General features: G+C 45.2%; 1 protein-coding gene across 1 annotated transcript in view; it reads left to right on the top strand.

Annotated features, from left to right (window-relative positions):
• Positions 1 to 25,925, top strand: part of eya1 (EYA transcriptional coactivator and phosphatase 1) — a 238,579-nt gene that overhangs the window by 24,805 nt on the left and 187,849 nt on the right. The window contains exon 4 of the mRNA XM_041190565.1: positions 6,996 to 7,073. Coding sequence (XP_041046499.1) covers positions 6,996 to 7,073 — 78 coding nt within the window. The remainder of the gene's footprint in view (positions 1 to 6,995; positions 7,074 to 25,925) is intronic.

The raw sequence follows: 25,925 nt of genomic DNA on the forward strand, positions 1-25,925 counted from the left end.
TTTCTAATTCCCACCCATACTGATTCTACTTCATGATATTCTGAGGCCAGATCCTTTCTTAGCCTTGTCCTTATATCATCTTTTACCATCAGGGCTGTTTTGTTTTTTTTTGTTTCTTTTTTTAAAGATGTACACAGGCCGTCGACATTGTAGCTGAGCTAACTTTATTGATAAAACATTTTCATGGACACATATCTGTGGTGTATGAACTCTGTCAAGACATACTCCAAAATGTGCAACCTGACCTTCTACCCCCAGGCCAGATGACCTCATATATACTACATAATACCCTATAATATTGAATACTGGAGTCCACAACTACAATCTGCTATTATCATAACATTATCCTTTTTTTAGAAACTTCTATGGAACTCAAGTACACAAAGTCTTTCATCTATTCTTTCTCACTCTGTTTTGATCAGTCTGTTTTGTCTTTTACTCATCTCGGTATCTCTAGTTTTTTTCACAATTCTTCCATTCGATGTCCTGAATGGTGACAGAGGTGATTTTGAAGGACAAGGGGCTTTCTCCAGCTCTGTGTCACTGTCACCCCTTGGATAGTTTTCAGGACTCTCGGGCTTTGTCTGGTTATCTGTTGCTGCACTGGTGCATTCTGGCTTTTGATCTTCAGCTACTCTTTCTGGTTCAGAGCAGGGTTGCGCTTCATTTGTTTTCCAGTAAGAATTTCCAGATTCTCTTGTACTGTTGTCCGTTTGGAGTCAGCACTATGTAAGGCCTTGGTTTTCCTTTGACAACAAGATTCCAGATCCCTTAAAGCTGAATTCTCACTCTCTCTCCCATGTTCAGGTCAGGTAGGGATCGGATGCCTTGATCAATGTACTGTTTCTGCTTCTGCTGTCTCAGTTTGAGCAGGTCTTGCATGCTGTAGTTCACTGGCTGTGGAAAGAACAGTTAGGGCACAGTTGGATGCTTAGTTCTTAGTCTTCGCCCCATCAGGAGCAGTGCTGAAGATGATCCAATGCCCTCTAATGGAGTTTTCCTGAAATCCAGCAAAGCCAGTTAGGAGTCTCTTCTGTCTGCCTTTGCCTTCTTCAACAGGTGTTTTAAGAACTGCCATTCCTTTGGATTGTGGATATTTGGGACTTGTAGTGTGGCAAAATTCCCAGTCCTGTGCAAATTTGCAAAACTCAGTGCCTGAGAATTGTGAACCGTTATCTGAGATGAGCACTTCAGGCACACCGTGGCGAGCAAAAATTGATTTTAAATGGTTTATTACAGTGATGGTTTTACTATCATTTCTGAGCGGCACTGACTCAAAAAACTTTGAGGAGTAATTTACTGCTAGTAGATACTCATTGTTCTCGAATGTAAACAAGTTCACTTCAATTTTCTGCCAGAGCCTCTCTGGAACACTGTGTGGTTGAAGTGGCTCTTTTTGTTGCAACTTACTGTACTTTTGGCACACTGTGCATGCATTCACCATTTCCCCGATTTGTGCTCCCATTCCAGGCCAATACATTACATCTAGAGCTCTTCTCTTGCATGGGCAGGATTTTATGTTCGTTAGGTGGTTGCACACCCAACCCGATCGGCTGTAAAATAATGTGCAATGGCATTGGGCGAGTGTCCCAACACCATAACGCACTTGTGCGATATTTTGGTTGGCGGGCGTGCGCGAGAGTCGGCAGCACGCCCACTGACAGTTGGGAGGGCTGTTAAGTCCATTGATCAATCAAGTATTTTTTGCTGCCTGTCCAATATTATGGTTGTGGGCAAATTAATCGGCCAAGCACCCGTTCGATTTTTTTTTTTAGGAAATCTCATCCATGGTCAGGATGAGGATTCCAACAGTAATTTAAATTAAAATTTTTTTTTTTTAAAACATTTTTATTATGTCCCTGTTCATGTGATTAAGTCATGTGGAGACATTTCCCTTATTTTTAAAATCCTTATTTTTGATTGTAAAGTTCTTAAGCTCCTGGAGGCAGCTCTTTAGGGAGCTTTCAATGTACGCTCCCCCTTGCATGCGTCGCGCTTCTCCCACCCCCGCAGCGCTGAGATTCTCAGCATGCGTTTCATGCTAGCTGGGGTGGGGGTGGGGGTGGGGCGTGGTGGGCGCGGAGGGCGAGCGCAAAAATCAGCGCATGCACGCGGGTGCACCCCTTGAAAGCTCCCTGAAGGTAAAGAGCTGCCTCAGGGAGCTGAAGATTTCTAACATTAAAAATAAAGATTTTAAAATTAAGGTAAATATGCCCCCTCTGTCACATGAGCAGGGACATGTTAAAAATGAGATTTAAATTTTTTTATTATTTCCACGCATGGATGAGGTTTCCTCTAAAATCCAAAGCCTGCTTGGCCTTTTCGCCCACTTGTCAACCGTAAGATTGGACAGGCAGGGAAAAAAAATCACTTTAATTAATTTATTAATGGGCTCAACAGCCCTCTTAATTGTCAGCGGGCACGCTGCCAACTCTTGTGCATGCGCCCGCCGACTGAGATATCGCGCAAGTGCGTGATGATGTCGGGACGATCGTCTGACGTCATCGCACGCTATTTCATGCTCGTACATGTCACGCCTGCACCCACACGCCGAGCTGAAAATCCAGCCCCAGGACTTGTTGGTGTCTCCAAGGCCCCCGGAGGATTTAGACCATGTGGACCCTTTCAGATATCAGACAGCCTTCCCTTACCTTGGTAATAGGGATTGTGGTCTCTGCTGGTGGCACTTCCTCTTCTGAGGAGGGGGAGAGGAGGCCAGGTGTCCCAATGCAGCTTCAAGGGGAGAGACCTGTGGGAGGAGAGGCTCAGGCACAAGGAGTGCAGGGCCAGCAGGAAGTTCAAGGCGGAAGGGGCCACAGAAAATACCCCCATCCTGCTGCAGGGTTTACAGGCAGTGATGCAGCTACCTCAATATGTCTGAGGTGCAATGCCAAAGGAGGCGCCACCTCTCAAGGGAGGTCGTGACCTCCATTTGTCAGATGATTGAGCCTGAGATCAGCTCTGACTAGGCGGGCACCCCATGCCAGTGGCTGTGAAGGTCACAGTGGCCTTCAACTCCTATGACTCCGGCTCTTTCCAGGGGTTAGTGGGGAATCTGTGTGGAGTGTCCCAATCAGCTGTCCACAGTTGCGACAAGCTGGGGACAGAAGCTCTGTTCAGGCAGGTATTGACCTTTATTCTTTACAGATGAGGCCAGCCAGGCTGAGGAAGTCAGAGACTTCGCTGCCATTGCTAGGTTCCCCTGCACCAAGGGTGCCATCGACTGCACTCATGTGTCCATCAAGGCGCCAGCAGGTCAGCCGGTGCCTTCGTCAACAGGAAGGGCTTCCACTCCATGAACGTGCAGATAATGTGTGACCACTTACAGATTCTGCAAGTCTGTGCAAGGTACCCTTGCAGCTCCCATGATGTGTACATCTTGAGACACTCCCACGTGATAAGACTTTCCAGTGTTCCAGCGCGACTGGATGGATGGCTGCTGGGTGACAAGGGCTTTTGAAAAAGTGGCTTATGATGCCTCTCCACCACTCAAGAACAGAGGCAGAGCAGCGTTACAATAGGAGTCATGCCTCCACAAGGTGGGTGGTAGAGAGGACCATAGGTCTTCTCAAGATGAGCTTCCAATGTCTGGACCATTCAGGGGGTGTACTACAGTAATCCCTAGAGTGGGTGTCACTGATAGTTGTTGCAAGCTGCTCTCTCCACAATCTGGCACTGACTAGGTGGGACCCACTGGAGGAAGAGGATCTTGACGCAGCTGCATAGGCCACAGATGATGAAACCAGTAGTGAGTCAGAAGAGGAACATGGTGAGGAGAATGCGTGGAGGCAGACCTCAGTAACCGCAAGGGAGGCAGGGACACCAGGGATGCCTTGATCCAATGCTCCCTCACTAGGCTACCAAAGATCTGCTTCCACCTCATGCTTCAAATTTTTCCATTATTTCTTTCAAGTCATTTAGTTTCTCATCACTTTCAAATGTGAATGTGTTATAGACTTCTAGGGCTTCTTCCCCTGCTACATGGAGAAGGATGGAATACTATATCCAAGGCTCTTTTTTATCACTGCCAGTCGCTGTGAGGCACAGCTCGAATTGCTACCAGAACCTCCTCCAGTTTTCGGCAAGATTGCCCTCTAAACTAAGCTCTGTCGGTGGTTTCAGTACCTCCGTTGTTGCGTTTAGTTTACTTCTGACAACATGTCTCGTTTCTTGTTTCTTTTTTTTAATGATGCATTCAGGCCATAGACATTGTAGCTGAGCTAACTTTGTTAACACATTTTCCTAATATGAACATTTATCTGCAGTGCCTGAACTCTATCAAGACAGGCTCCAACATGTGCTATCTGACCTTCAACCTCCAGGTCAGGTTACCTCGTATATAGTACAGAGTACTGTACACTATCTAATACTGGAGTCCACAACCACAATCGGCTATTATCATGACAAGAGCCACCCCTCCTCCTTTGCCATCCTGTCTGGCCCAAATATTGTGTACTCTGGAATATTTATTTCCCACACCTGATCACTTTGTAACCATGTCTCTGTAATGTCAATTAAATCTAAACCATTTATCTCCATTTGTATCACTAGTTCATATATCTTATTTCAGATGCTTCATGCATTCAAATAAAAAACTTTTAACTTTAATTCTTACTTTTATTCCCTGCGATGTCCTTATTCGCAGACGTACAAATTTTGTTCTGCTCTCTGCCCCTTCCTGACCCGCTCTGTTTTTCTTTACCAGTGTTGCTATTCTGTTCTGATGCCTCAACCTTTCTCTTTGGATTTCTAAATCCCCCTTCACCTGAACCCTTCCCGCCCCCTGTCAGTTTAAAGTCCTGCCCACAGCCTTAGTTATACGATTGGCCAGGATACTGGTCCCAACCAGGTTCAAGTGGAGGTCATTCCAGCAGAATAGCTCACCCTTCCTCAAATACTGATGCCTGTGCTCCATGAAACAAAACCCCATCTTCCCACACTCTCTTTGAGCTATGCGTTTAATTCTTTAATCTGTTTGACCCTGTGCCAATTTACACATGGCTCACTTCGAGAGATGATTAACTTTTGATGTTCTGCATTTTAATTTGGTCCCTAGCCCTGCCACATTCTCTTGGGCAGAACCACAATGTTCTGCTATGGTGTTGGCTCCCACGTGGACCCTGATAACCAGATCCTCTCCCTCCCACTTCAGGTTCCTCTCCAGCTGCGAGGCAATATCCTTAACCATGGCACTGGGCAGGCAACACAACCTCCAGAGTTCCTGATCGCAGCTGCAGAGAACAGTATCCATGCCCCTGACTATACTGTCTCCCATCACTACTACATTCCTCTTCACTTTTCCCATTTGAATGGCACCCTTCACCAAGGTGCTGTCGTCAGTCCACTCGTCCATCTTGCAGTCCTCCTCATCCAGATAGGTAGCAAGCACCTTTGTACCCTTTGGAGAAAGTGAGGAGCTAAGACTCCTCCATCATTACATGCTGGTTCCCCTTACCTGCCTGATTCACAGTCACACCCTCCTGTCCCTGACTATTAACTAACATTAAAGTTCTGCCTAACCTGAGGGGAGTGACTGCCTCCTGGAGCAGTATTTCAATGTAACTCTCCCTCTCCCTGATGCCCTGTAATGTCCGCAACTTAGACTCCAGCCCAGCAACTTGGAGCCAACGTTGCTTAAGCTGCAGACACTTTCTGGCACAGCACCAGTCCTGCCATTTCTGTCAAACCTTTCTTATTTAATTAGTCAATTAATTAATAATTTACACAGATACGGTAATAGAAAGTTGTACTTAGCTTGGAGACAAGGAAGGAAACTCACCAACTACTGGAGGCTGAAAAATGCAAAAAAAAAACCCATTTCTCTGCACCGAACTCCCACCTTTTTTTTCTCTCTTATGGCTTGAAGGTGATGACTCATGCTGGGCCAAATTTCCATTGTTTCCAGCAGTTCTCCTATGTCTCCTGTGTGAGCCTAGATAGTCAATGTCAGGTATTTGATCTGACAAGCTTATCTTGTCTTCACCTGACATCTGGACTTACTTGGTCTTATAAGTAGAAACCTGACTGAGGCCAATTTTAATCTTATTACTACTTCCTGCCTTAGACCAAATAACTCAGGAAAGACCAGAAATGAACTTGGGACATGCCTTGTTGTGGGTAGATATTCCCACCATAGCTTTTGGCCAGCCAGAGACTTGGCCCATGTTGAGTGCCGAAACTTATTAATATAGGGCAAACGAGTTGTGAGTAGGAACTAAGTCTAGTTAAGTCACAAAATGGCAATCAGGATCCTACATAAGTCATACAACCCCAATTTATGTATCAAAAGGATCTATCACCAGACTCGGGCAGGCTTGTCAGTTGCCCAACATTAGACCCATGGGAAGATAGCAACAAATGGCACAGGGAGGTCAGTAATAGGCCACCCATTTGGGTTACTATTGTCCTATTTCCACTCAGCAGTTGGTCTGAAAATTTTTCCTTAAAGTTCAATATGGCACCATGTTGATGATTTGGCCACTAAGTCATCAGGGGAATTACTTTATGGTTTTTAAATAGAAAGTGCTGCCATTGCTTATGAAATTTTTATCCATTTAAAGGTGTAATGTGCAAAATCATTTTCATAAATAGCAAGCTGTGAAGGAACGTAAGTACATAGTGTGAAATAAAAATTTTGAAAGTATCTCTAATCAAGTCACAAAATATTTTTTTAAATCTAAATTTGAGAATAAATTATAATATACCCTGTTTAAAAAATTAAAATCATAGAGAAGGAGACTATTTATTTCACCTGTTAGTGCTAGCGCTTTGTTGAAGCTCTCTGTTTCCATCTCAAATTGCTTTAAACATTATATTCTAGATATGTGAAATGAACATAAAATCTAATATCTCAATATTTATAAATGGGGAAAATACTTCCATCTGCCTGTTTAATATTCTTTTTTATTAATATAAGATATAATTTTCATTTTCTCTGAATATAAGGTGTGTTCATCAAATTGTTGACATAGCTTCATTTTTTCTTTGTTTTTCAGTCAAAACAGAACCAATGAGCAACAGTGATATTTCAACAACGTCAGCAGATGGGTCTTTAGACAATTTCTCAGGAGCAGGTAAGAAAGCATGAAATGTCTAACAAAGGTCATGACTAACTGTGTATTAGGCAAATCCATTGAGATTGCAGATAAAGGATAAGATTTTCAGTTTCAGCTCAGTCAGCAGGCCCTTAGGCAAATTCTACTTCTGAATTGCTACTGAGATGAAAAAAGAACAAGGTGTCATTAGTGATGCCAATACCTACAGTCTCAAATTGTCCTTTTGAGTTATATTCGTTCCAAGTTGCTCTATTCCAAAAAGAACAGGGAGTGATTTATATAATTTAAAAAGTTGCTTAACTATTTTGTAAATACATGTTATAGATGATGAGGCTTATGTTGCCTTTATCTAGTTTTCTGTACTTTAGCACCTAACAAATAGTTGTGTATTTCATAATATATTAATATTTCATAAATATTATTTATAGATTGACCAGTATTTTATATAGCCATAGAATATGAAAACCCAACTATACATTCAGTTTAAAGAGGAAGAGTAAAGTCCAGAGTGAGAATTTTTTCTTCAACACTCTGCCCAATTTTCCAGAAGAAATTTGTTTGACATTTTTGTGAAAATGTACAATTTCTTTCTTGCTTTGAGACATTTGTATCCAGGCTCCACAGTTCGTATAGTTGACTGGGGAGGCTGCACAGGAAACAATAGGACCATGGCTTTGAACTGGCCTGACAACCACTCCAGAGGGGCTCTCAGGTCTCAAATATCCAATGAGTTTCTTTTAACCTTACAAAATGGGGAAGTTCTTGAACAAAAAATATTCCCTTTGGACTTCCCTGCAGCTATAAGTATTGCAAAGCAAATCAATGTTGTTTAAATTGCTTTATAATATTCTGGACAGTTTGAAACAGAATTTTGTTGTTTCATGTCATTAAGGATATTAATGAAAACTCTCCTAATAGCCTAGTGGGTTAATGCACCAAATCCATAATTAAGCCAGAGAGATGAGTGGGCTGGACTTTACGGAAATCAAGGAAGTCTTGTGATCAGGACAGAGTGCGTCTCAAGCCTCCGTAGTTGCACTCCAGGTCTGAGGGGGTGATTTTACCTGCTGCAGCCTCTTAACCAATGTCCAATTAAGATAGCTGCCTGCATCTCAGAGCTACCAGCCCAATCAGGGCTAGTAGCTTGGCAGCTGTGATAGCGTCACCGGCAGAGGTGGCTGCTGCTCAGGCCACAGGGAGATAGAGAGGGCACCGCCGTATTGAGGCACCCTTGAAGGGTGGGTAAAGATTTTTTTTTGAGATAGGCAGGCAGCTTGGCGATCGGTGGGGTGAACCCTTTAGGGGCGGCACTGGAGCTGAGGGGTTGCCAGGTGATCCCACAGAGCAACTGACAAGGAATGCTTTGCCCCGCTGGGAGACAGCTTCAGTATACTTGGTGGTCTCCCATGCTGCCGGGGCCCATCCTAATCCTGGTAAAATGCTGATGGGAGTGTATAGTGGCCATTAATTGGCTACTTAATTGAATTAATTGGCCACCTGCCTCTGGTCGGCTGGTGGAAATGCCACGGTCATTCTAGCTTCTGGAAATATTCTGTAGTGGTGAGATGATGTTGGGCTTCCTTCCTGACACCTTGTGCTGCTATTTATGAACCCTCCTATCTCCCAGCTTGTCTCCCGAGGGCTGGTGAAATTCAGCCCCGGTAGGGGCTACTGATCTCAGCCGGAAAGCAGTACTTCACACTCCCATCAAATGGGTGATATTATCTCAAAGCCTGGAATGTTTGGAATTTATTTGAAAAATAGCATTGGGAAATGTAAAGGTTAAGACTAATAAAAGAACACACAACAACTGGAAGCAATAACCAATAGCCTTTTGTAGCAGTTACCATAGCCTTAAATTAAAGTCTTTGGGAATTAAAAAAGGCTTTAGAGAAGTACAGTGTAGAATCCTAGGGTTCTGCCTGCTACAGGGAAATACAAGTATGAAGAAACACCTGAATTTTTTTTCTTTACTCTTCCACAAGATGAGCGTTGCTGGCTAGGCCAACATTTATTGCCCTTCCCTAATTGTCCTTGAGAAGGTGGTAGTGAGCCGCTGCCTTGAACTGCTGCATTCCATGTGATGTAAGTACACCCAGATTGCTATTCAGAAGAGAATTCCAGGATTTTATCCCAGCAACAGTGAAGGAATGGCAATATATTTCCAATTCAGGATGGTATATGGCTTGGAGGGGAGCTTGCAGGTGGGGGTGTTCCAATGTATCTGTTGCCCTCGCCCTTCTAGGTGGTGGAGGTTACAGATTTGTAAGTTGTTGTCGAAGGAACCTTGGTGAGTTGTTGCAATGCATCATGTAGGTGTACACACTGCTGTCACTGTGCGTAGGTGGTAGAGGGACTGAATATTGAATGGGGTGCCGATCAAGCTGGCTGCTTTGTCCTGGATAATGTCCAGCTTCTTGAGTGTTGTTGGAGCTGTACATCCGGACAAATGGAGAGTATTCCTTCGCATCCTAACTTTTGCTTTGTAGATGGTGGACAGGCTTTGGGGCATCGGCAGGTGCGTTACTCGCCGCAGGATTCCCAGCCTCTGACCTGCTCTTGTAACCACAATATGTCTGCTCCAGTTCAGTTTCTAGTCAATGGTAACCCGCAGGATGTTGATAGTGGGAGATTCAGTGATGGTAATGACGTTGAGTGTCAAGGGGAGATGGTTGGATTCTCTCTTGTTGGAAATGGTCATTGCTTGGTACTTGTGTGTCACGAATGTTAGTTGCCATGCACAGTGGCAACAGTGTGTACCATCTTCAAGATGCACTGCAGCAACTCATCAAGGCTTCTTCGACAGCATCATTCCAGCCCATGATCTCTGCCACCTGGAAGGACAAGGGCAGCAGATGCATGGAACAACACCATCTCCAAATTTCCCTCACACCATTCTGACTTGGAACTATATCACCATTCCTTCACTGTCGCTGGGTCAAAATCCTAGAACTTTCTCCCAAACAGCACTGTGGGTATACCTACACCTCATGGACTGCAGGGGCCCAGCGTGACGCGCACCCGGAAGCGCTGTGCGCTCCGTGCAGGCGGGGTGGGGGTTGCCTGAATCGCGAGTGCGCTCTTTCAAGCACGCGTGCAAAAGAGCACAGAAATCTCCCTGAAGCACAGAGGTGCCCCAGGGAGATTGTGTATTAAGTCCAAAAAGTTTAATAAAGTGACGAGAAATTTCTTTATGACATGTCCCTCATATGAAACATGAGCTGGGACATGTACATTAATTTCAATAAAAATTTGAAATTTCATCCCGCCCGTGGATGAGGTCCCATGAAAAATGCGAAGGCCGCCTGGGCTCTTCGCCTGCCCGCCAACCTAAAGGTTGGACGGGCAGCTCCGTTAATTATTTTAAGTGAGAGTTAAATGGTCTTAATAGGCCTTTGACAGTTTGGCGGGCGCGCAGCTGACTCAGGTGTGCGTCCACTGAACTAAAAGTCTGAATGATGCGTTTTAACATCGGGATGCATGCCCGATGTCACCATGTGTCATTTTACGTCTTGGCAAGCGGGCCTCACCCCTGCTCGCCGAGCTGAAGATTCAGCCCATAGAAACATAGAAAATAGAAGCAGGAGTAAATCATTTGGCCCTTCGAGCCTTCTCCGCCATTCAATAAGATCACGGCTGATCCTGTATCTCAAAGCCATGCTGGTGTCTCTTCCCATATCCCTTGATGCCTTTAGAGTCCAGAAATCTATCTATTTCCTTCTTAAATATATTCAGTGACTTGGCCTCCACAGCCTTCTGTGATAGAGAATTCCACAGGTTTACCACCCTCTGAGTGAAGAAGTTTGTCCTTATTTTAGTCTTAAGTTGCGTATTCCGTATCCTGAGATTGTGTCCCCTTGTTCTAGAGCCCCCCACCCCCGCAGCCAGAGGAAACATCATCCCTGCGTCCAGTCTGTCCAACCCTTTCAGAATTTTAGACGTTTCAGTGAGATCTCCCTCATTTTTCTAAACTCCAGTGACTACAGACCCAGTCGGCCCAATCTCTCCTTATACAACAATCCTGCCACCCTAGGAATTAGTCTGGTGAGCCTTCGCTGCACTCCCTCTATGGCAAGTATAGCCTTTCTTGGGTAAGAAGACCAAAACTGCACACAGTACTCCAGGTGTGGTCTCACCAAGGCCCTGTACAGCTGCAGTAAGACATCCTTGCTCCTGTACTTAAGTCCTCTTGCAATGAAGGTCAACATACCATTTGCCTTCTTAATTGTTTGCTGCACTTGCATGCTTACTTTCATTGATTGGTGTACAAGGACACCTAGGTCCCTTTGTACACCAACATTTCCCAATCTGTCACCATTTAAATAATACTCCGCCATTCTGTTTTTCCTACCAAAGTGGATAACTTCACACTTATCTACATTATACTGAACCTGCCATGTATTTGACAACTCACTCAACTTGTCTAAATCACTTTGAAGCTCTTAACATCCTCCTCACCACTCACATTCCCACCTATTTTTATGTTGTCAGCAAACTTGAAAATATTACATTTGGTTCCCTCATCCAAATCATTGATGTGTATTGTGAATAGCTGGGGCCCAAGCACTGATCCCTGCAGTACCCGACTAGTCATCACCTGCCATTCCAAAAAAGACACTTATTCCTACTGTTTCCTGTCTGATAACCAATTCTCAATCCTTGACAATATAATACCCCCAACCCCATCTGCTTTAATTTTTCACAGCATCCTTTTATGTGGGTTTTTATCAAAAGCTTTCTGAAAATCCAAATACACCACATCCACTGGTTCTCCGTTATTTATTTTGATAGTTACGTCCTCAAAAAACTCCAGTAGGTTTGCCAAGCATGATTTTCCTTTCATAAATCCATGTGGACTTTGTCTAATCCCATTGATACTTTCTAAGTGTTCTGTTATTCACATCCTTTATAATAGACTCTAGCATTTTCCCTACCACTGATGTTAGGCTAACCAGTCTGTAATTCCCTGTTTTTTCCCTCCCTCCTTTTTTAAATAGTGGGGTTACTTTTGCCACCATCCAATCCACCGGCACTGTTCCAGAATCTGCAGAATTTTAGAAGATGACAACTAACGCATCCACTTTTTCCATGGCTATCTCCTTTAGTACTCTGGGATGTACATTACCAGGCCCTGGGGATTTATCGGCTTTCAGCCCCATTAATTTCTCCAGCATTTTTTTTTAGTAACACTAATTTCCTTCAATTCCTCCTTCTCACTAGACCCTCGATTCCTTAGCATTTCTGGCAAGTTATTCGTAATGTTTTCTGCCGTGAAGACAGAACTAAAGTAGTTGTTTAATTGCTCTGCCACCTTCTTGTTCTCTTACAAATTCTCCCATTTTGGGCTGTAAGGGACCTACATTTGTCTTCACTAGTCTTTTTCTTCTCAAATACTTAGAAGCTTTTACAGTCCTCTTTTATTTTCCTTGCAAGTTTACTCTCATACTCTACTTTTCCCATCTTAATCAATCTCTTGGTCCTCCTTTGTTGAATTCTAAACTGCTCCCAATCCTCAGGCTTGCTACTTTTTCTAGCAACTTCAGATGACTGCTCTTTGGATCTAATACTATCTTTAATTTCTTTTGGTAGCCATGGTTGGGCGAGGACAATCGGGAATGGGCAACAAATGCTGGCCCAGCCAGCAATGTAAACGTTCTATGAAAGAATTTTTTAAAAAGTGAGAGGTTTAGAATAGAGAACAGAGAAACCTTCTTTATGAAAAGAAGTTTTAAGGTCGGGGAGTTCCACTTCCAGAGTTTGTGGTTGAGGCAGAATCTGTGTTAACATTTAAGATCAGATTTGCTGAGTGGATAAAGCAATAGGGGGTGAAAGGTTTTTAAAAACTGAGTGAGTCAATATGATTAGGATGATTTGCTTGTGTGGAAGGTACACTATAAAATGGGCAGGTTGCGCCGAATGCCCTATATCCATCTTGTACATGTGGAAGCTAATCCCATGCCTTGCAGATGGCACTGCCAAAAAGCAGCAGAAAGATGATGAAAAGAATCAGGCCAAGGATGGATTTGTGAGGGATTAATTTAATTCAATTTATTCTTTCATGGGATGTGGACATTGCTGGCAAGGCAAGCATTTGTTGCCCATCCCTAATTGCCCTTGAGCTGAGTGGCTTGCCATACAATTTCAGAGGGCAGTTAAGAGTCAATCACATTGCTGTGGGTCTGGAGTCAGAAGTAGGCCAGACCAGGTAAGGATTGCAAAGCTAAAGTCTGAGAAGATAAACCATTACTGAGGCTGCTGTGGCTACTATCAGAGGGATAAGAGTGGAACCAAGTGAAGGCAATTCCACTGAGCTGGATAGTGTTACAAAGGCATTGGAGAAGGATGGTATGGACCTCTGTGCCAGCTGCAGAGAGATTGGTGAATATGAGGAAAGATAATGCCCCATGGCTACAGTCACAGAGGCTGTCATTTCTATCTGGATTTGAGCTGCTTCAGTGCTGTGGAAGCAGCAGAGATTTGTTTGGAGGAATTCAAACAAGTGGTGTAGGAATGATGGGCATGACTTTGAATGGGAATCACACAGTCGAGAACTGTAGAAATGAAAGGGAGGTTGGTGATGGGTCGGTGGTTTGAAGGACAGAGCAATGTAGGGTATGTTTTTAAGGAGGGATTGCTGGTGGCAGTTTTTAAAGAGAGACCAATACCTGAGTGAGGGAGCTACATGATAACATAGGAACAAGAATACATTATGCAGTTTCCTGAGCTGGTTCCACCATTCAGCTAGATCATGGCTAGTCTGCACCTGAATTCCATTTCATGGAATCATAGAATAATGGAACGGTTACAGCACAGAAAGAGGCCATTTGGCCCATCAAGTCCATGCTAGTTCTGTACAAGTCCAACTCAGCTAGTCCTACTGCCCCACCTTTCTCTTGTAGTCCTGCAAATATTTTGGAAGTCATGATCGAACCTGCCTCCACCACACACTCAGGAAGTGCATTCCAGATCTTAACCACCCATTGTGTAAAAAGTTTTTCTCTTGTCACCTTTGGTTCTATTGCCATTCACATTTAAATCTGTGTCCTCTGGTTTTCGACCCTTCTGCCAATGGGAACAGTTTCTCTCTATCTACTCTGCTCAGATCCCTAGTGATATTGAACACCTCTATCAAATCTACCCTCAACCTTCTTTTCTCCAAAAAGAACAGCCCCAGCCTCTCCAATCTAGCCACATAACTAAAACCCCTCATCCTTGGAACCATTCTTGTAAATCTTTTCTGCATCCTCTCTAATGCTTTCACATCTGCTTTGTTATATATTCCTTGATGCCCTTGTTAAACAAAAATCAGTTGATCTCAATCTTGAAAATTTTAATTGACCTAGCATCCCTTTTACTCTTAAATGCTTACTCTAATTTAGGTATGATGCCCTTTTGTTCTTGATTTCTCTGCCAGAGAAAATCATTTCTCTCTATCTATGCTTAATCATTTGATATGATCCGGAGTGTACAGTAAGGGTCATGTGAGGAGACAGGCGACTATGCCAGGAGTAAGACCGAGACTGAGTGAGTAGCAAATTAAATTCACATGGGAAGTCAGTGCACAGGGAAAGAGATGTGGTATACATAGGAATTATTATAAATTAAGTAAGTTAAATAATTAAATTAAGCTAACATAATAATAATAACAATGGCAGGATAGGTATTATGTTGCAGCTATGGAATGTGGGGACTTTTGGACGCCAAGGCAATCTCTGACAGAAAGTGTGAGCAGCTATAGGAATTTCAGATCAGAATTATTGATCTGGAAGCTCAACTGCAGACACTGAACAACATAAGGGCAGGGGAGAGATACCTGGACACTTTGTACCAGAAGAGGGTCACGCCACTTAAAATAGGTTTGTCTGTTTTGATCAGTAGTGAGGAGCCTGAGAATGTGACTGTGAGTGAGGCAGCTGATAGGACTGAGCAGACAGTAGTGGAGGAGGCTTAGACTTTGCAATTGTCAAACAGGTTTGAGGTGCTCACAACCTGTGTGGATGAAAGTGAGGTCTACAAGGTGGATGAGCAGGCTGGCTATGGCACCATGTTACAGGAAGTTGTTGAAACTTGGGGAGCAAACAGGAATGTAGGGGTAGTAGGAGACAGTATAGTGAGGGGGATTGACGCTGTTCTCTGCAGAAAAGAGCGGGAGTGCAAGAGGCTGTGTTGCTTGTCCAGTACCAGGGTTGGGGACATCCACTCAGGGCTGGGGAAGAACTGGCAATGGGAGGGGAAGGATCCAGCTGTCATGGTCCATGTAGGTACAGCGACCTAAGCAGGACAAGGAAGGAGGTTCTGCATAGTCGTTATGAGGAGCAAGGTACCAAATTAAGAAGCAGAACTTCAAAGGTAATAATCTCTGGATTATTGCCTGAGCCAGGTGCCAATTGGCATAGGGAAAATAAGATTAGAGAGATGAATGTGTGGCTCAAAGACTGGTGGGAGAAGTGGGTTCCAGTTTATGGGGCGCTGGCACCAGTACTGGGGAAAGTGGACGCTGTACTATTGGGACGGTCTACATCTGAACCGCATAACTAGGGAAGTATAGAGGGCTTTAAATTAAACAAGGGGTGAGGGATCAAGCTGGGGTAGATGTGGCAAACCAAGGAATAGATTTAAGGGAGAAGACTATAATAGTAATAGTCCCAATGAGGGTCATAGAACCGCAGGAAGGGACAGAGAGATAAAACATAAGAATACATCAATAATCAAGACTAGATGTTACAAAGATAATGAAAAGACAAAACTAAAGGCTCCATATTTGAATGCATGTAGCAAAGTAAATGAATTGATAGTACACATTGAAGTAAATAAATATGATCTGATAGCAATTATAGAGAAGTGGCTGCTAGATGACCAGGATTGGGTTCTGGATATTGAGGAGTATATGACATTCAAGAAGAATAGGAAGCTAGGTAAAGGTGGAGGGGTAGCACTGTTGATCAAGGATGGCATTGGTTCAATAGTTAGAGATAACCATGGTTCTGGAGATCTGGATGTAGAATCGGGTTTGGTGTTGAAGAATAGTAGGGGAAAGAAGTCACTGGTGGGAGTGGTCTACAGGCCCCCTAACAGTAACCATAATGTAGGACAAAGTATACAAGAATAAATATTGCTTGCCTGTAATAATCACGGGTGATTTTAATCTGTATATAAGCTGGAAAAATCAAATTGGCAGAAGTAGTCTGGATGATGAGTTCATAGAATGCTTTCAGAAGAGTGTTTTGGAGCAGCAAGCTCTGGAACCAACCAGAGAGCAGGTTATATTAGACTTGGTATTGTGTAATGTGACAGGATTAATTAATGACCTGAGTGAAGGCACCCCAAAGCAGCAGCGACCACAGTATGATTGAATTTTACACCCAGTTTGAAAGGGAGAAGAGTGGGTCTAAGACTGGTATTTTAAACTTAAATAAGGGCAACTATGTGGGCATGAAAGCTGAGCTAGCTAAAGTGAACTGTGATACTAGGCTAGAGGATAGATCAATAGAGAAGCAGTGACAGACATTTAAGGAGATGCTTCAGAATACTTAGAATTTTTCTTTATAGTAGGAATATACTTATTCTAAGGGGAGGACCCAGCACCTGTGGATGGAAAGGAAAGGGTGGAAAGGAAAGCATCAAACTTAAGGAAAAAGTATATAACTGTGCAAAGATGAGTGGCAGGTCAGATGATTGGTCAATGGCAGAGAATGACTAAAAGGTTAATCAGGAGAAAGAAATTAGATATGAGAGGAAGCTAGCTAGAAATGTAAAAACGGATTGCAAGAGTTTCTACAGGTACTTAATAAGGAAAAGAGTAAGTAAAGTGAGTGTTGGTCCTCTAGAGAGTGACAATGGGGAATTAATAGTAGACAATAAGGGGATAAACAAATATTTTGCTCCTGTCTTCACCACAGAGGATACAAAACACATTCCAGTAATAGCTGTAAATCAGGAGGTGGAAAGGAGAGGGGAACTTAGTGAAATTACAATCACTAGGGAAGCAGTACTGAGCAAACTGATGGAGTTGCGGACTGACAAGTCTTCAGCTCTTGATGGACTTCATCCTAGGTTCTTAAAAAATATGGCTAATAAGGAAGTAGATGCGTTGGTGTTAATTTAACAAAATTTGCTAGATTCTGGAAAGGTTCCATTAGACTAGAAGGTAACAACTATAACCCTTCTCTTCAAGAAGAGAAGGAGGTAGAAAGCTGGAAACCAAAGGCCTGTTAGCTTGACGTATGCAGAAGTTGTTGGAATCAATCAATAAGGAGGTTATACCTGTGTGCTTAGAAAAACTCAAAGCAATCAGGAAGAGTCAGCATGGTTTTATGAAAGGGAAATCATGTTTAACCAATTTATTGGAGTTCTTTGAAGGAGCAACTTGCGCCGTGCATAAAGGGGAGCCTGTAGACGTGCTGTACTTTGATTTCCAGGAGGCATTTGATATGGTGCCACATCAAAGGTTATTGCGGAAAGTAAAAGCACATGGTATGGGGAATAACATATTAGCACAGATAGTAGATTGGTTGGCTGGCTGAAAGCAGAGCGTATGCATAAACTGATCTTTTGCTGATTGACAGGATGTGACAAGTGGAGTCCTGCAGGGGTCTGTGCAGGGGCCTCAGCTTTTTACAATATATAACAATGACTTGGATGAGGGGAGTGAAGGCATAGTAATGAAACTTACAGATGACACAAAGGTAGGTAGAAAAGTATGTTGTCAAGAGGACATAAGGCGATTGCAGGCAGACATCGATAGGTTGAGTGAGTGGGCAAATATCTGGCAGATTGAGCATAATGTGGGAAAATGTGAAGTTGTTCACTTTGGCAGGAAGAATAAAAAAGCAGAGTATTACTTAAATGGAGAACGACTGTAGAATTCCAAGGTACAGAGGGATCTATGTATTCTTGTGCCTGAGTCCTAAAAGGTTAGTATGCAGGTACAGTAAGTAATTAAGAAGGCTAATGGAATGCTGTCCTTACAAGAGGAATTGAACATAAAAGTAAGAATGTTATGCTTCAGTTATACAGAGCATTGGTGAGACCACATCTCAAATATTGTGTGCAATTTTGGTCTCCTTATTTAAGGAAGGAAGTGAATGCATTGGAGCTGGTTCAGAGGAGGTTTATTAGGTCGATACCTGGAATGAGCGGGTTGTCTTATGAGGAAAGGTTATGCAGACTGGGCTTGATTTCAATGGAGTTTAGAAGAGTGATAGGATCTAGCCAAGGATGCTGAGGGAAGGAAGAATATAAATTTGCCACAAGCTTCCAATTCCCCTTAGATATGGTTTATTGCCAGAGGATTGAAGAATTGCAAATGTTACAAAACAGAATAGTGTGGGTGCTAGAAATCTGAAATTTAAAACAGGAAATACTGGAAATATTTAGCAGGTCTGTCAGCATCTGTGGGGAGTGAAACAGAGTTAACATTCCAGGACAAGTGTGGATTAATTATGGAAAGCAAGCACAGATTTGTTAAAGGCATATCATGTTTAAATTTTATTAAGTTTCTGAGGAAGTAGCAGAAAGGATTGAGGGATTGTGGATGATGTAGTATGTATAGACTTTGAAAAGTTTTTAATAAGTTGCCACACAATAGGCTAGCCAGCAAAGTTGAAACCTATGGAAGAAGAGTCCTTGGTTACATGGTTACGAAGTTGACTAAATGACAGAAAACAACGAGTAGGGGTGAGTGGTTATTTTGAAACTAGGGGAAGTTGTGTTCCTCAGGGGTTGCTACTGGGACCACTATTTTTCATGTGTATATGAAGGACTTGTACTTCAGTGTTGAGGGCACAATTTTAAAATTTGCAGACGCAAAACTTGAAGTACAATGAGCTGAGGAGGATAATGTTAGACTTCAAGAGCAGAGGTAGTTTGGTCAAATGGCCGGACACATGACAGCTGAAATTTAATGCACCAAAGTGTGAAATGATACATTTCAGTCACAAGAAAGGGAAGAGACAATATAAACGAAAGGGTGCAGTTGTAAAGTGGCTACAGGAACAGTGAGACCCAGTGGTATAGGTGCACAAATCGTTGAAAGCACAGGGCTATTTGAGAAATCAGTTAAAAAGGCAAACAGGATCTTGGACTTTATAAATAGGGGCATAGAGTACTAAAGCAAGGAAGTTATAATGAACCTTTATAAAGCACTGGCTCAGCCTCAACTGGAGTATTGTATCCAATTCTGGGCTCCACATTTTTTGGAAGGATGTGAAGGTTTTCGAGAGGGTGCAGAAAAGATTTATGAGAATGGCTCCAGGAATGAGACATTTCAGTCATGTGGATAGATTGGAGAAGGTGTGACTGTTCTGCTTAGGGAAGAGAAGGTTGAGAGGAGATTTGATGGAGGTGTTTAAAATCCAAAGGGGTATAGACAGAGATGATCGAGAGAAACTGTTCCCATTGGCGGAGGGTCAAAACTAGAGGACACAAGTTTAGGATGATTGGCAAAAGAACCAGAGGCGACATGAGGAAAAATCTTTCTTGCGCAGAGTGGCTACAATCTGCTATACACTGCCTGAAAGGTGATGTAGGCAGATTCAAACATGGCTTTCAAAGGGGAATTAGATAAGCACTTGAAGAAAAAAAATGCAGGGTTGTGCAGAAAAGGGAAGGAATGGTTACTAGCTGAATTGCACTTAGAGAGCTGGTGTGGGCTTGAGGTGTTGAATGGCCTCCTTCCGTGCTGTAACCATTCTGAGTGGGCCATTTAGCACTCAAACCTATTACTCCACTGAGTGAGATCATGGCTAATCTATGACCTAACTCCATGTGCTTGCCTTGGCTCCATATTCCTTAAGGGAGTTCCTGTCTTTTATTATCTTTCGTATCTAGAAGTATGCCGTAATTTCACTCTTGGAAGGTCTACCTCTAATTTTTTAGACTATGCTACCTAGTCTTTGATTCCCCAGTCAGTAAAAATGGGTTCCCTTGATCTAAACTACCTGTTACCATTGCTGTTTGGAAAACTTTGATCACATCACCCCTTAACCATCTAAATTCTAGGGAATGTAACCCTAGGCCTGAATCTAGCATTCCAAGGCTGAGCGTGCGCCTGACCCGAATGCATGTAAAATTACACAAAAAGATGTTGGATGCGTGCAATATTGAGGTCAGTGGGCGCACGTGGGAGTCAGAGCAGCGCTCACCGACAATTAAAGAGCCAATTAAGGGCATTAAAAATCCTGTTGACCATGATTTTACGTTGCCTGTGCGATTTTTTTTTTAGCTCATCGCACAGGCAAAATGGGTGAGCGGAATTCACGTTTTCTTCATTTCCTCATCCACGGGCGGGATAAAAGGCCCCCGGAGCAGCAGCACTTTGTCATTACCAGTCCTTCACTGTGTGAGTAAAAGTTGTCCCAGAGTTTCTTTGCGTCTCATTTGATTGTCAAGCCTGCCTTTCAGCATTTCAGGTCCACATCTTTCCTGGAAGGTTCCTCTGAGTATTTCAGCACAGTGCTCTTTCATTTGCAAGACACTGCTCCACTGCATCCCATCTAATGAGGATAGTGTGTTCCACTGGTGGAACCTCCTCTAAAGAGGAAGTGAGGGGCAGGAGGGAGAGGAGGCCAGGTGAATGCAGGCCGTTCCCCAGGGACAGATCTTTAAGAGGAGAAGCATGGGGCCAGTAGGGAAGCCAAGGCAGGAGGGCACACTGATGACACCACTACCCAGTGTCCAGAGTGTTCAGGCAGCGCTCCAACTACTTCCAGATGTCCGAGGTCCAGTACTGCAGGAGACTCCACCTTTCTAGGGACACAGTGATAGCAATGTGTCACATGATAGATCCGGAAATCGCCTCCAACTGCATGGGCGGACACCCTGTGCCGGTGGCTATGAAGGTCACAGTGGCTCTCAACTTCTGTGCCTCCGGTTCTTTTCAGGGCTCGGTGGGGGATCTGTGGGGCTTTTCTCAATCAGCTGCACACAGTTGCGTCAAGCTCATGACTGATGCTATCTTTAGACGCATCCGCACATTCATCCACTTTTGGACAGACGAGGCGAGCCAGGCGGAGAGAGCACGAGTCTTCGCTGCGATGGCTGGGCTCCCCCGCGTCCAGTGTATAATAGATTGCACTCACGTGGCCATCAAGATGCCAGCAAGTGAGCCTGGAGCTTTTGTAGACAGAAAGGGGTTCCACTCAATGAATGTTTAGATCATCTGTGACCACTGGACACAGATTCTCCAAGTTTGTGCCCGTTACCCTGCGAACTCACACGATGCTTATGTCTTGCGACATTCACAGGTACCAAGGTTGTTTGTGGTTCCTGCACGAGTTGATGGATGGCCCCTGGGTGACCAGGGCTATCCCTTGAAGAGGTGGCTGATGACCCCACTCCGTCACCCAAGAACTGATGCTGAGGAGAGAGACAACAGAAGTCATGCCTACCCAAGGGCGGTGGTGGAGTGCTCCATCGGGCTGCTGAAGATGCACTTCAGATGCTTGGACTGGTCAGGGGGAGGTTTGCTGTATCCACCTGAGCATGTCTCCCTCATAGTCATTGCATGCTGCACCCTGCACAAGCTGGCTCTGGCAAGGGGGCACCTACTGAAGGCTCAGGAAATCGAGGCAGCTCCACAGGCCACAGAGGATGACTCAAGTGATGGCTCAGAGGAAGAGCCTGGAGAGGTGCAGGGTGAGGACCTCAAGGCAAAGGACAGGAACCTCCATGGAGGCAGGGACACCAGGGATACTTTGCAGTGAAACTTCGGCTAGGCAACCAAGGTATCAGTGCCTCGTCAAGCCAATGGCACTGTCTCCTTTGCTAAAACGCCATACTTTTACAAGCCTGTGCTGTATCTGGCACCTATTCATGCCATCCAGCCAGATCAGCCCATTTACGTCAAATAAATGTTTATGTTACTTCACTTGAACGAACAAAGTGTCCATCCCTAACACGAGTCAAAATAATGAACGCAAAAAATGTCACCTGTGACAAGCCCCTGCTGTGCTCAAGGTGCCTTCAACTTATGTCTGTGGGTGCTGCACCTTGGTGCCTCACTCCCCCCTCCCCACTCACTGACAGTGGCATTGGAGGCAGCCTGCTGACTCTGCTGTCCTGGTGACCTTGGCAGTCGTCCTCTGGCCGTTAGACACTCCTCAGTCGTCGCGGATCATCAGATGTAGTGGACACTGGCTGAGGGGTGGAGGAGCTGGTATCCTGGCCCAGAGCACCCTGGGGGAAGCCCATAGGGATGACAGGCAGCTGGTCTGCCAGCATGAGGTGCATTTTCGCCTTCCTGCTCACTATTGATGGAGGAGAACCTAGCAGGGAGTCTAGTTATCTCATCCATCTCTCACACTGTCAGTGTCATCCTGTGGTCACTGCTTGCCTGAGAGCTTGCAGGTCCAAGTGCAACCCCAGGAATTCCTGAGTCTGCTGCTGAAGCTGCTTCTCCATGAGAGTCATCACTCTCTCGATGGAGGAGGCTGTGCACTTGGTGTTAAGGGTCAATGCAGAACTTATGCTCCACATGGATTCCTCCATGATGGAGACCATGGCACACAGACCCTCATGGATCTCCGCCAGTTCTCCCTGCGCATCCCGTTGAACATCCAGCATCCGCTGCCTGAAGGGTGCCTCCAGAGGCTCGTCATCTGCCTCGGGCACAGAATTGTCTTGGTCTCCAGCTGTGCTCCCACTGTTGGCTCCCTGAGACCTCTCTGCTTCTGCCAGCACCTCTTGCGAGTGTGATGTGCCCCCACTACTGCATTACCCACAGAGCCAAATAACTAGTGCCCACCAATGTGTGAGTATCTGTGCTGGTGCCTGGTTCAGAGTGACAGTGAGACCCTGGTGCAGGTGTGATGTCTTTCTCGGAGTTTAATGTGAGGTCCTTGGGGGTCGCCTGCGGCTCCTGCAGATGGCACATCTGCGGGAGGAAGGCAAAAGATTAGTACATTCAATCACCAAAGTCACTATGCATGCCAGGCGGGCTGAGGAGACAGTGGGGACCTGCTGCATGGTGCCATCTGCATTGGAGCTTCAATGGGCTCCCTGGCTACATTCAGGTTTTGATGAGAAGAGCCCGTTATGTTTCCAGTACCCACCGCTCACATATCTGTCACCTGCACTCTTACCCTTATCCGAGATCCCTGCTTCACCGCGACTGGAGAAGCGAACTGGCAAGTGGCATTCCAGCTCCAGTGCATCGCTTTCGTACTTCATAAGCAAACGCAGATTTGGCACTCTTCCACTTGTTCTGCGGCGCTCCGCAGCGCTTTCCCTGCTCTTCTCCTGGCAGGGAAAAGTAGCCTCATTATTGCTTCACCTCCCTGAAGGTCCTTTCCTGGTTTCCACCCACCATCCCACCCAGGTACTAGGCAGGCCCTGTTACTGTGGCACATCTCACCCTGCAATGCACTGAGGCCAGTCGCGCTGACATCCCAGCCTTGGCAGGGCAGGCTTCAGTGCCAGTTGGCACACACTCTTAGACCCCTGAATGTTCCTAGCAACAGGCACCCAACTAAAGTTCTCCACATGGGTCCATGCCATTACTGCCCTTACCCTTGCTGACCGCAGCAGGTCAGTGAATCTTTTGTTGCACTGAAGCCATGTGTGGTGCACCACGTCGTGCCCATGGACCTGGGCAGTGACCTCTGTCCAGGCCTTCTTGGTCAGGTGGGGCGGCCTTCTCTTGCCATCCCTGGGTATTAGGGTATGCTATCTGGCACTGACCTCCTCAACCAGCATTCCCAGGCATTCATCTGAGAGACGGGGGGCAGAGTGCCCACTCAACTTGCCCTCCTGCCTGCCATGACCACCAGGTGCTGAGGGCATGTCTGTACACCAGGACATTTGTTGGATTGCTTCCAAACAGCTCCCTCAGCCTCCCACAAACACTTGGCAGCCTTTAGGGAGCTGCTGTTTGCATTTTGTTCTTTTGAACATCCCACCAGGTCCCCATTGGACCTGACACCTGATGCGTTCCCATCCCTGCGCATGGAAAACCAATCCGGCAGTTGCGTTTCATGCTGTGTGGGCCTTAATTGGCCACCCAGCGTAAGATCACGTTCACAGCGTGAACTCGGCCGGGAGAGGGTTTTGCATCTGCTCCCGGCCACGCCGACTTCAGCTGCACCCCAAGGGTAGAATTCAGGCCCTAGTTTTTTTAATCCCTCGTACTTTAACTGTTGACATCCAGATATCATCCTGATAAACCTACACTGTATTCCCTACAGGATCAACAGATTCTTCTTAAGATATGATGCACAGAACTATTCATGGTACTGCAGTTGTGATCCACCTGGTCTTCGTAGAGCTGAAGCATGATTTCTTACATTTCCTTATATCCTAAAGGCCAGCATTCCGTAAATTATTTTTGGATTATTTTCTGTACAACTGTGGTGGGGTGTGGGTCTGGATGGTTGGGTGGTCAGTTTCGGGGGCGGGGTGGAGAAATGCAGTCGGATGGTAGGTGGGGGGAGAGGGGTCAGGTGGTCAATCATGGGGAAAGGTATAGTTGGGGGTATGGGGAGGGCGGTTGTGGGAGTGAGGATATAGTTAGTGCCATGAAGAGGGCAGTCAGGGTTTATTTTATTTGATCTATGGATGAGGGCATTGCTAGCTCAGCCAGCATTTATTGCCCATCCCTAATTGCCCTTGAGAAGGTCGTGGTGAGCTGCCATCTTGAACGGCTGCAGTCCACCCCTGGTGTAGGTACACCCGCAGTGCTGTTAGGGGAGTTCCAGAATTTTGACCCAGTGACAGTGAAGGAATGGTGAGCAGGGCAGTCAAGGAGGTAAGGATGTAGTTGGGGATGGAGAGGGAAGTTGTGTGTGGGGAGGGTAATTGTGGGTGGGGAGGGTAATTGTGGGGTTTGGGGCAATTGGAGCCAGGAGGAAGTGGGGGGGGGGGTGTGGGGCGGTGTTGGGTTGTAGTTGCAGGATAGGGAGGGCAGTCGGGAATGGAGGTATAGTCGGCGGGGTGGGGAGGGCAATCAGGAGTGGAGAGGGCACTCTGGGTGGTGAGGGTGTAGTCAGGGATGGTGGGGGTATAATTGTGAGGTGGGGAGGGTAGTCGTAGGGTTGTGACATGGCGGTGTAGTCAGGGGATCGTGGGAGTTAGTCGGGACCCTTGGGGCGTTGGGGGCGGGTGGGGTTTTAGTCAGGGGCGGGGCAACAGTTGAGGGTTGGTGCCAGGGTGGGGGTGGGTCAGTACTATAGTTACCCAGAAGTTCGAAGTGGCTTTAATTCTTCTAACTTTTTATGGGTAACTATTACTGCAAGACATTCGGGACCATCCAAAGTTTGTGATTTAAATCACATTATTGGATGGTATCCATTGCAGGGTAATTGCCCAACAGAAGTTTGAGCTTCCTGGGCAATTGCCATGCAATTCCTACCTGGGGACTTACAGGAGGTTGGGGGGCACTATCTCTTGGTTACCCCCCCCCCAGATATATATTATATAGGGTGAAAAGTTGTGGCCCACAAATCCCTGGGGAATACCACTTGCTCTGTCTTGCCAATCTGAGAACAAACCCTTTATCACTATCCTCTATTTCGTACACCCCAACCAATTACCAATCTATGCCACAAGATTTGCAATATCAGCTTGCACAGAGTCCATGAAAAGGAAATTGAGTACTTGGAAGTTTAAGAGGAATGTGGTTAAGGGAGAAAAATGTGGGTCTGAGGGATGAGATGAGATTGGAGAGCCACTGGTTCAAGACGAGAGTGAGGGGGAGTCTGGGAAGAGGATTTGTGGAGAAGGGAAAGTGTTTTTATTTGGCACTTTTTTGGTCAGTTTCAAGCTTACTAAGACTAATTGTAGGGTACAGTAGATTAATGATTATGCTACTGGACCAGTAATCCAGAGGTCGGATTAATGATCAGCGGCACAAGGTCAAATCCCACAATGGCAGTTGAA

Source organism: Carcharodon carcharias, chromosome 6 (assembly GCF_017639515.1).
Source record: "Carcharodon carcharias isolate sCarCar2 chromosome 6, sCarCar2.pri, whole genome shotgun sequence".
Classification (NCBI taxonomy): Eukaryota; Metazoa; Chordata; class Chondrichthyes; order Lamniformes; family Lamnidae; genus Carcharodon; species Carcharodon carcharias.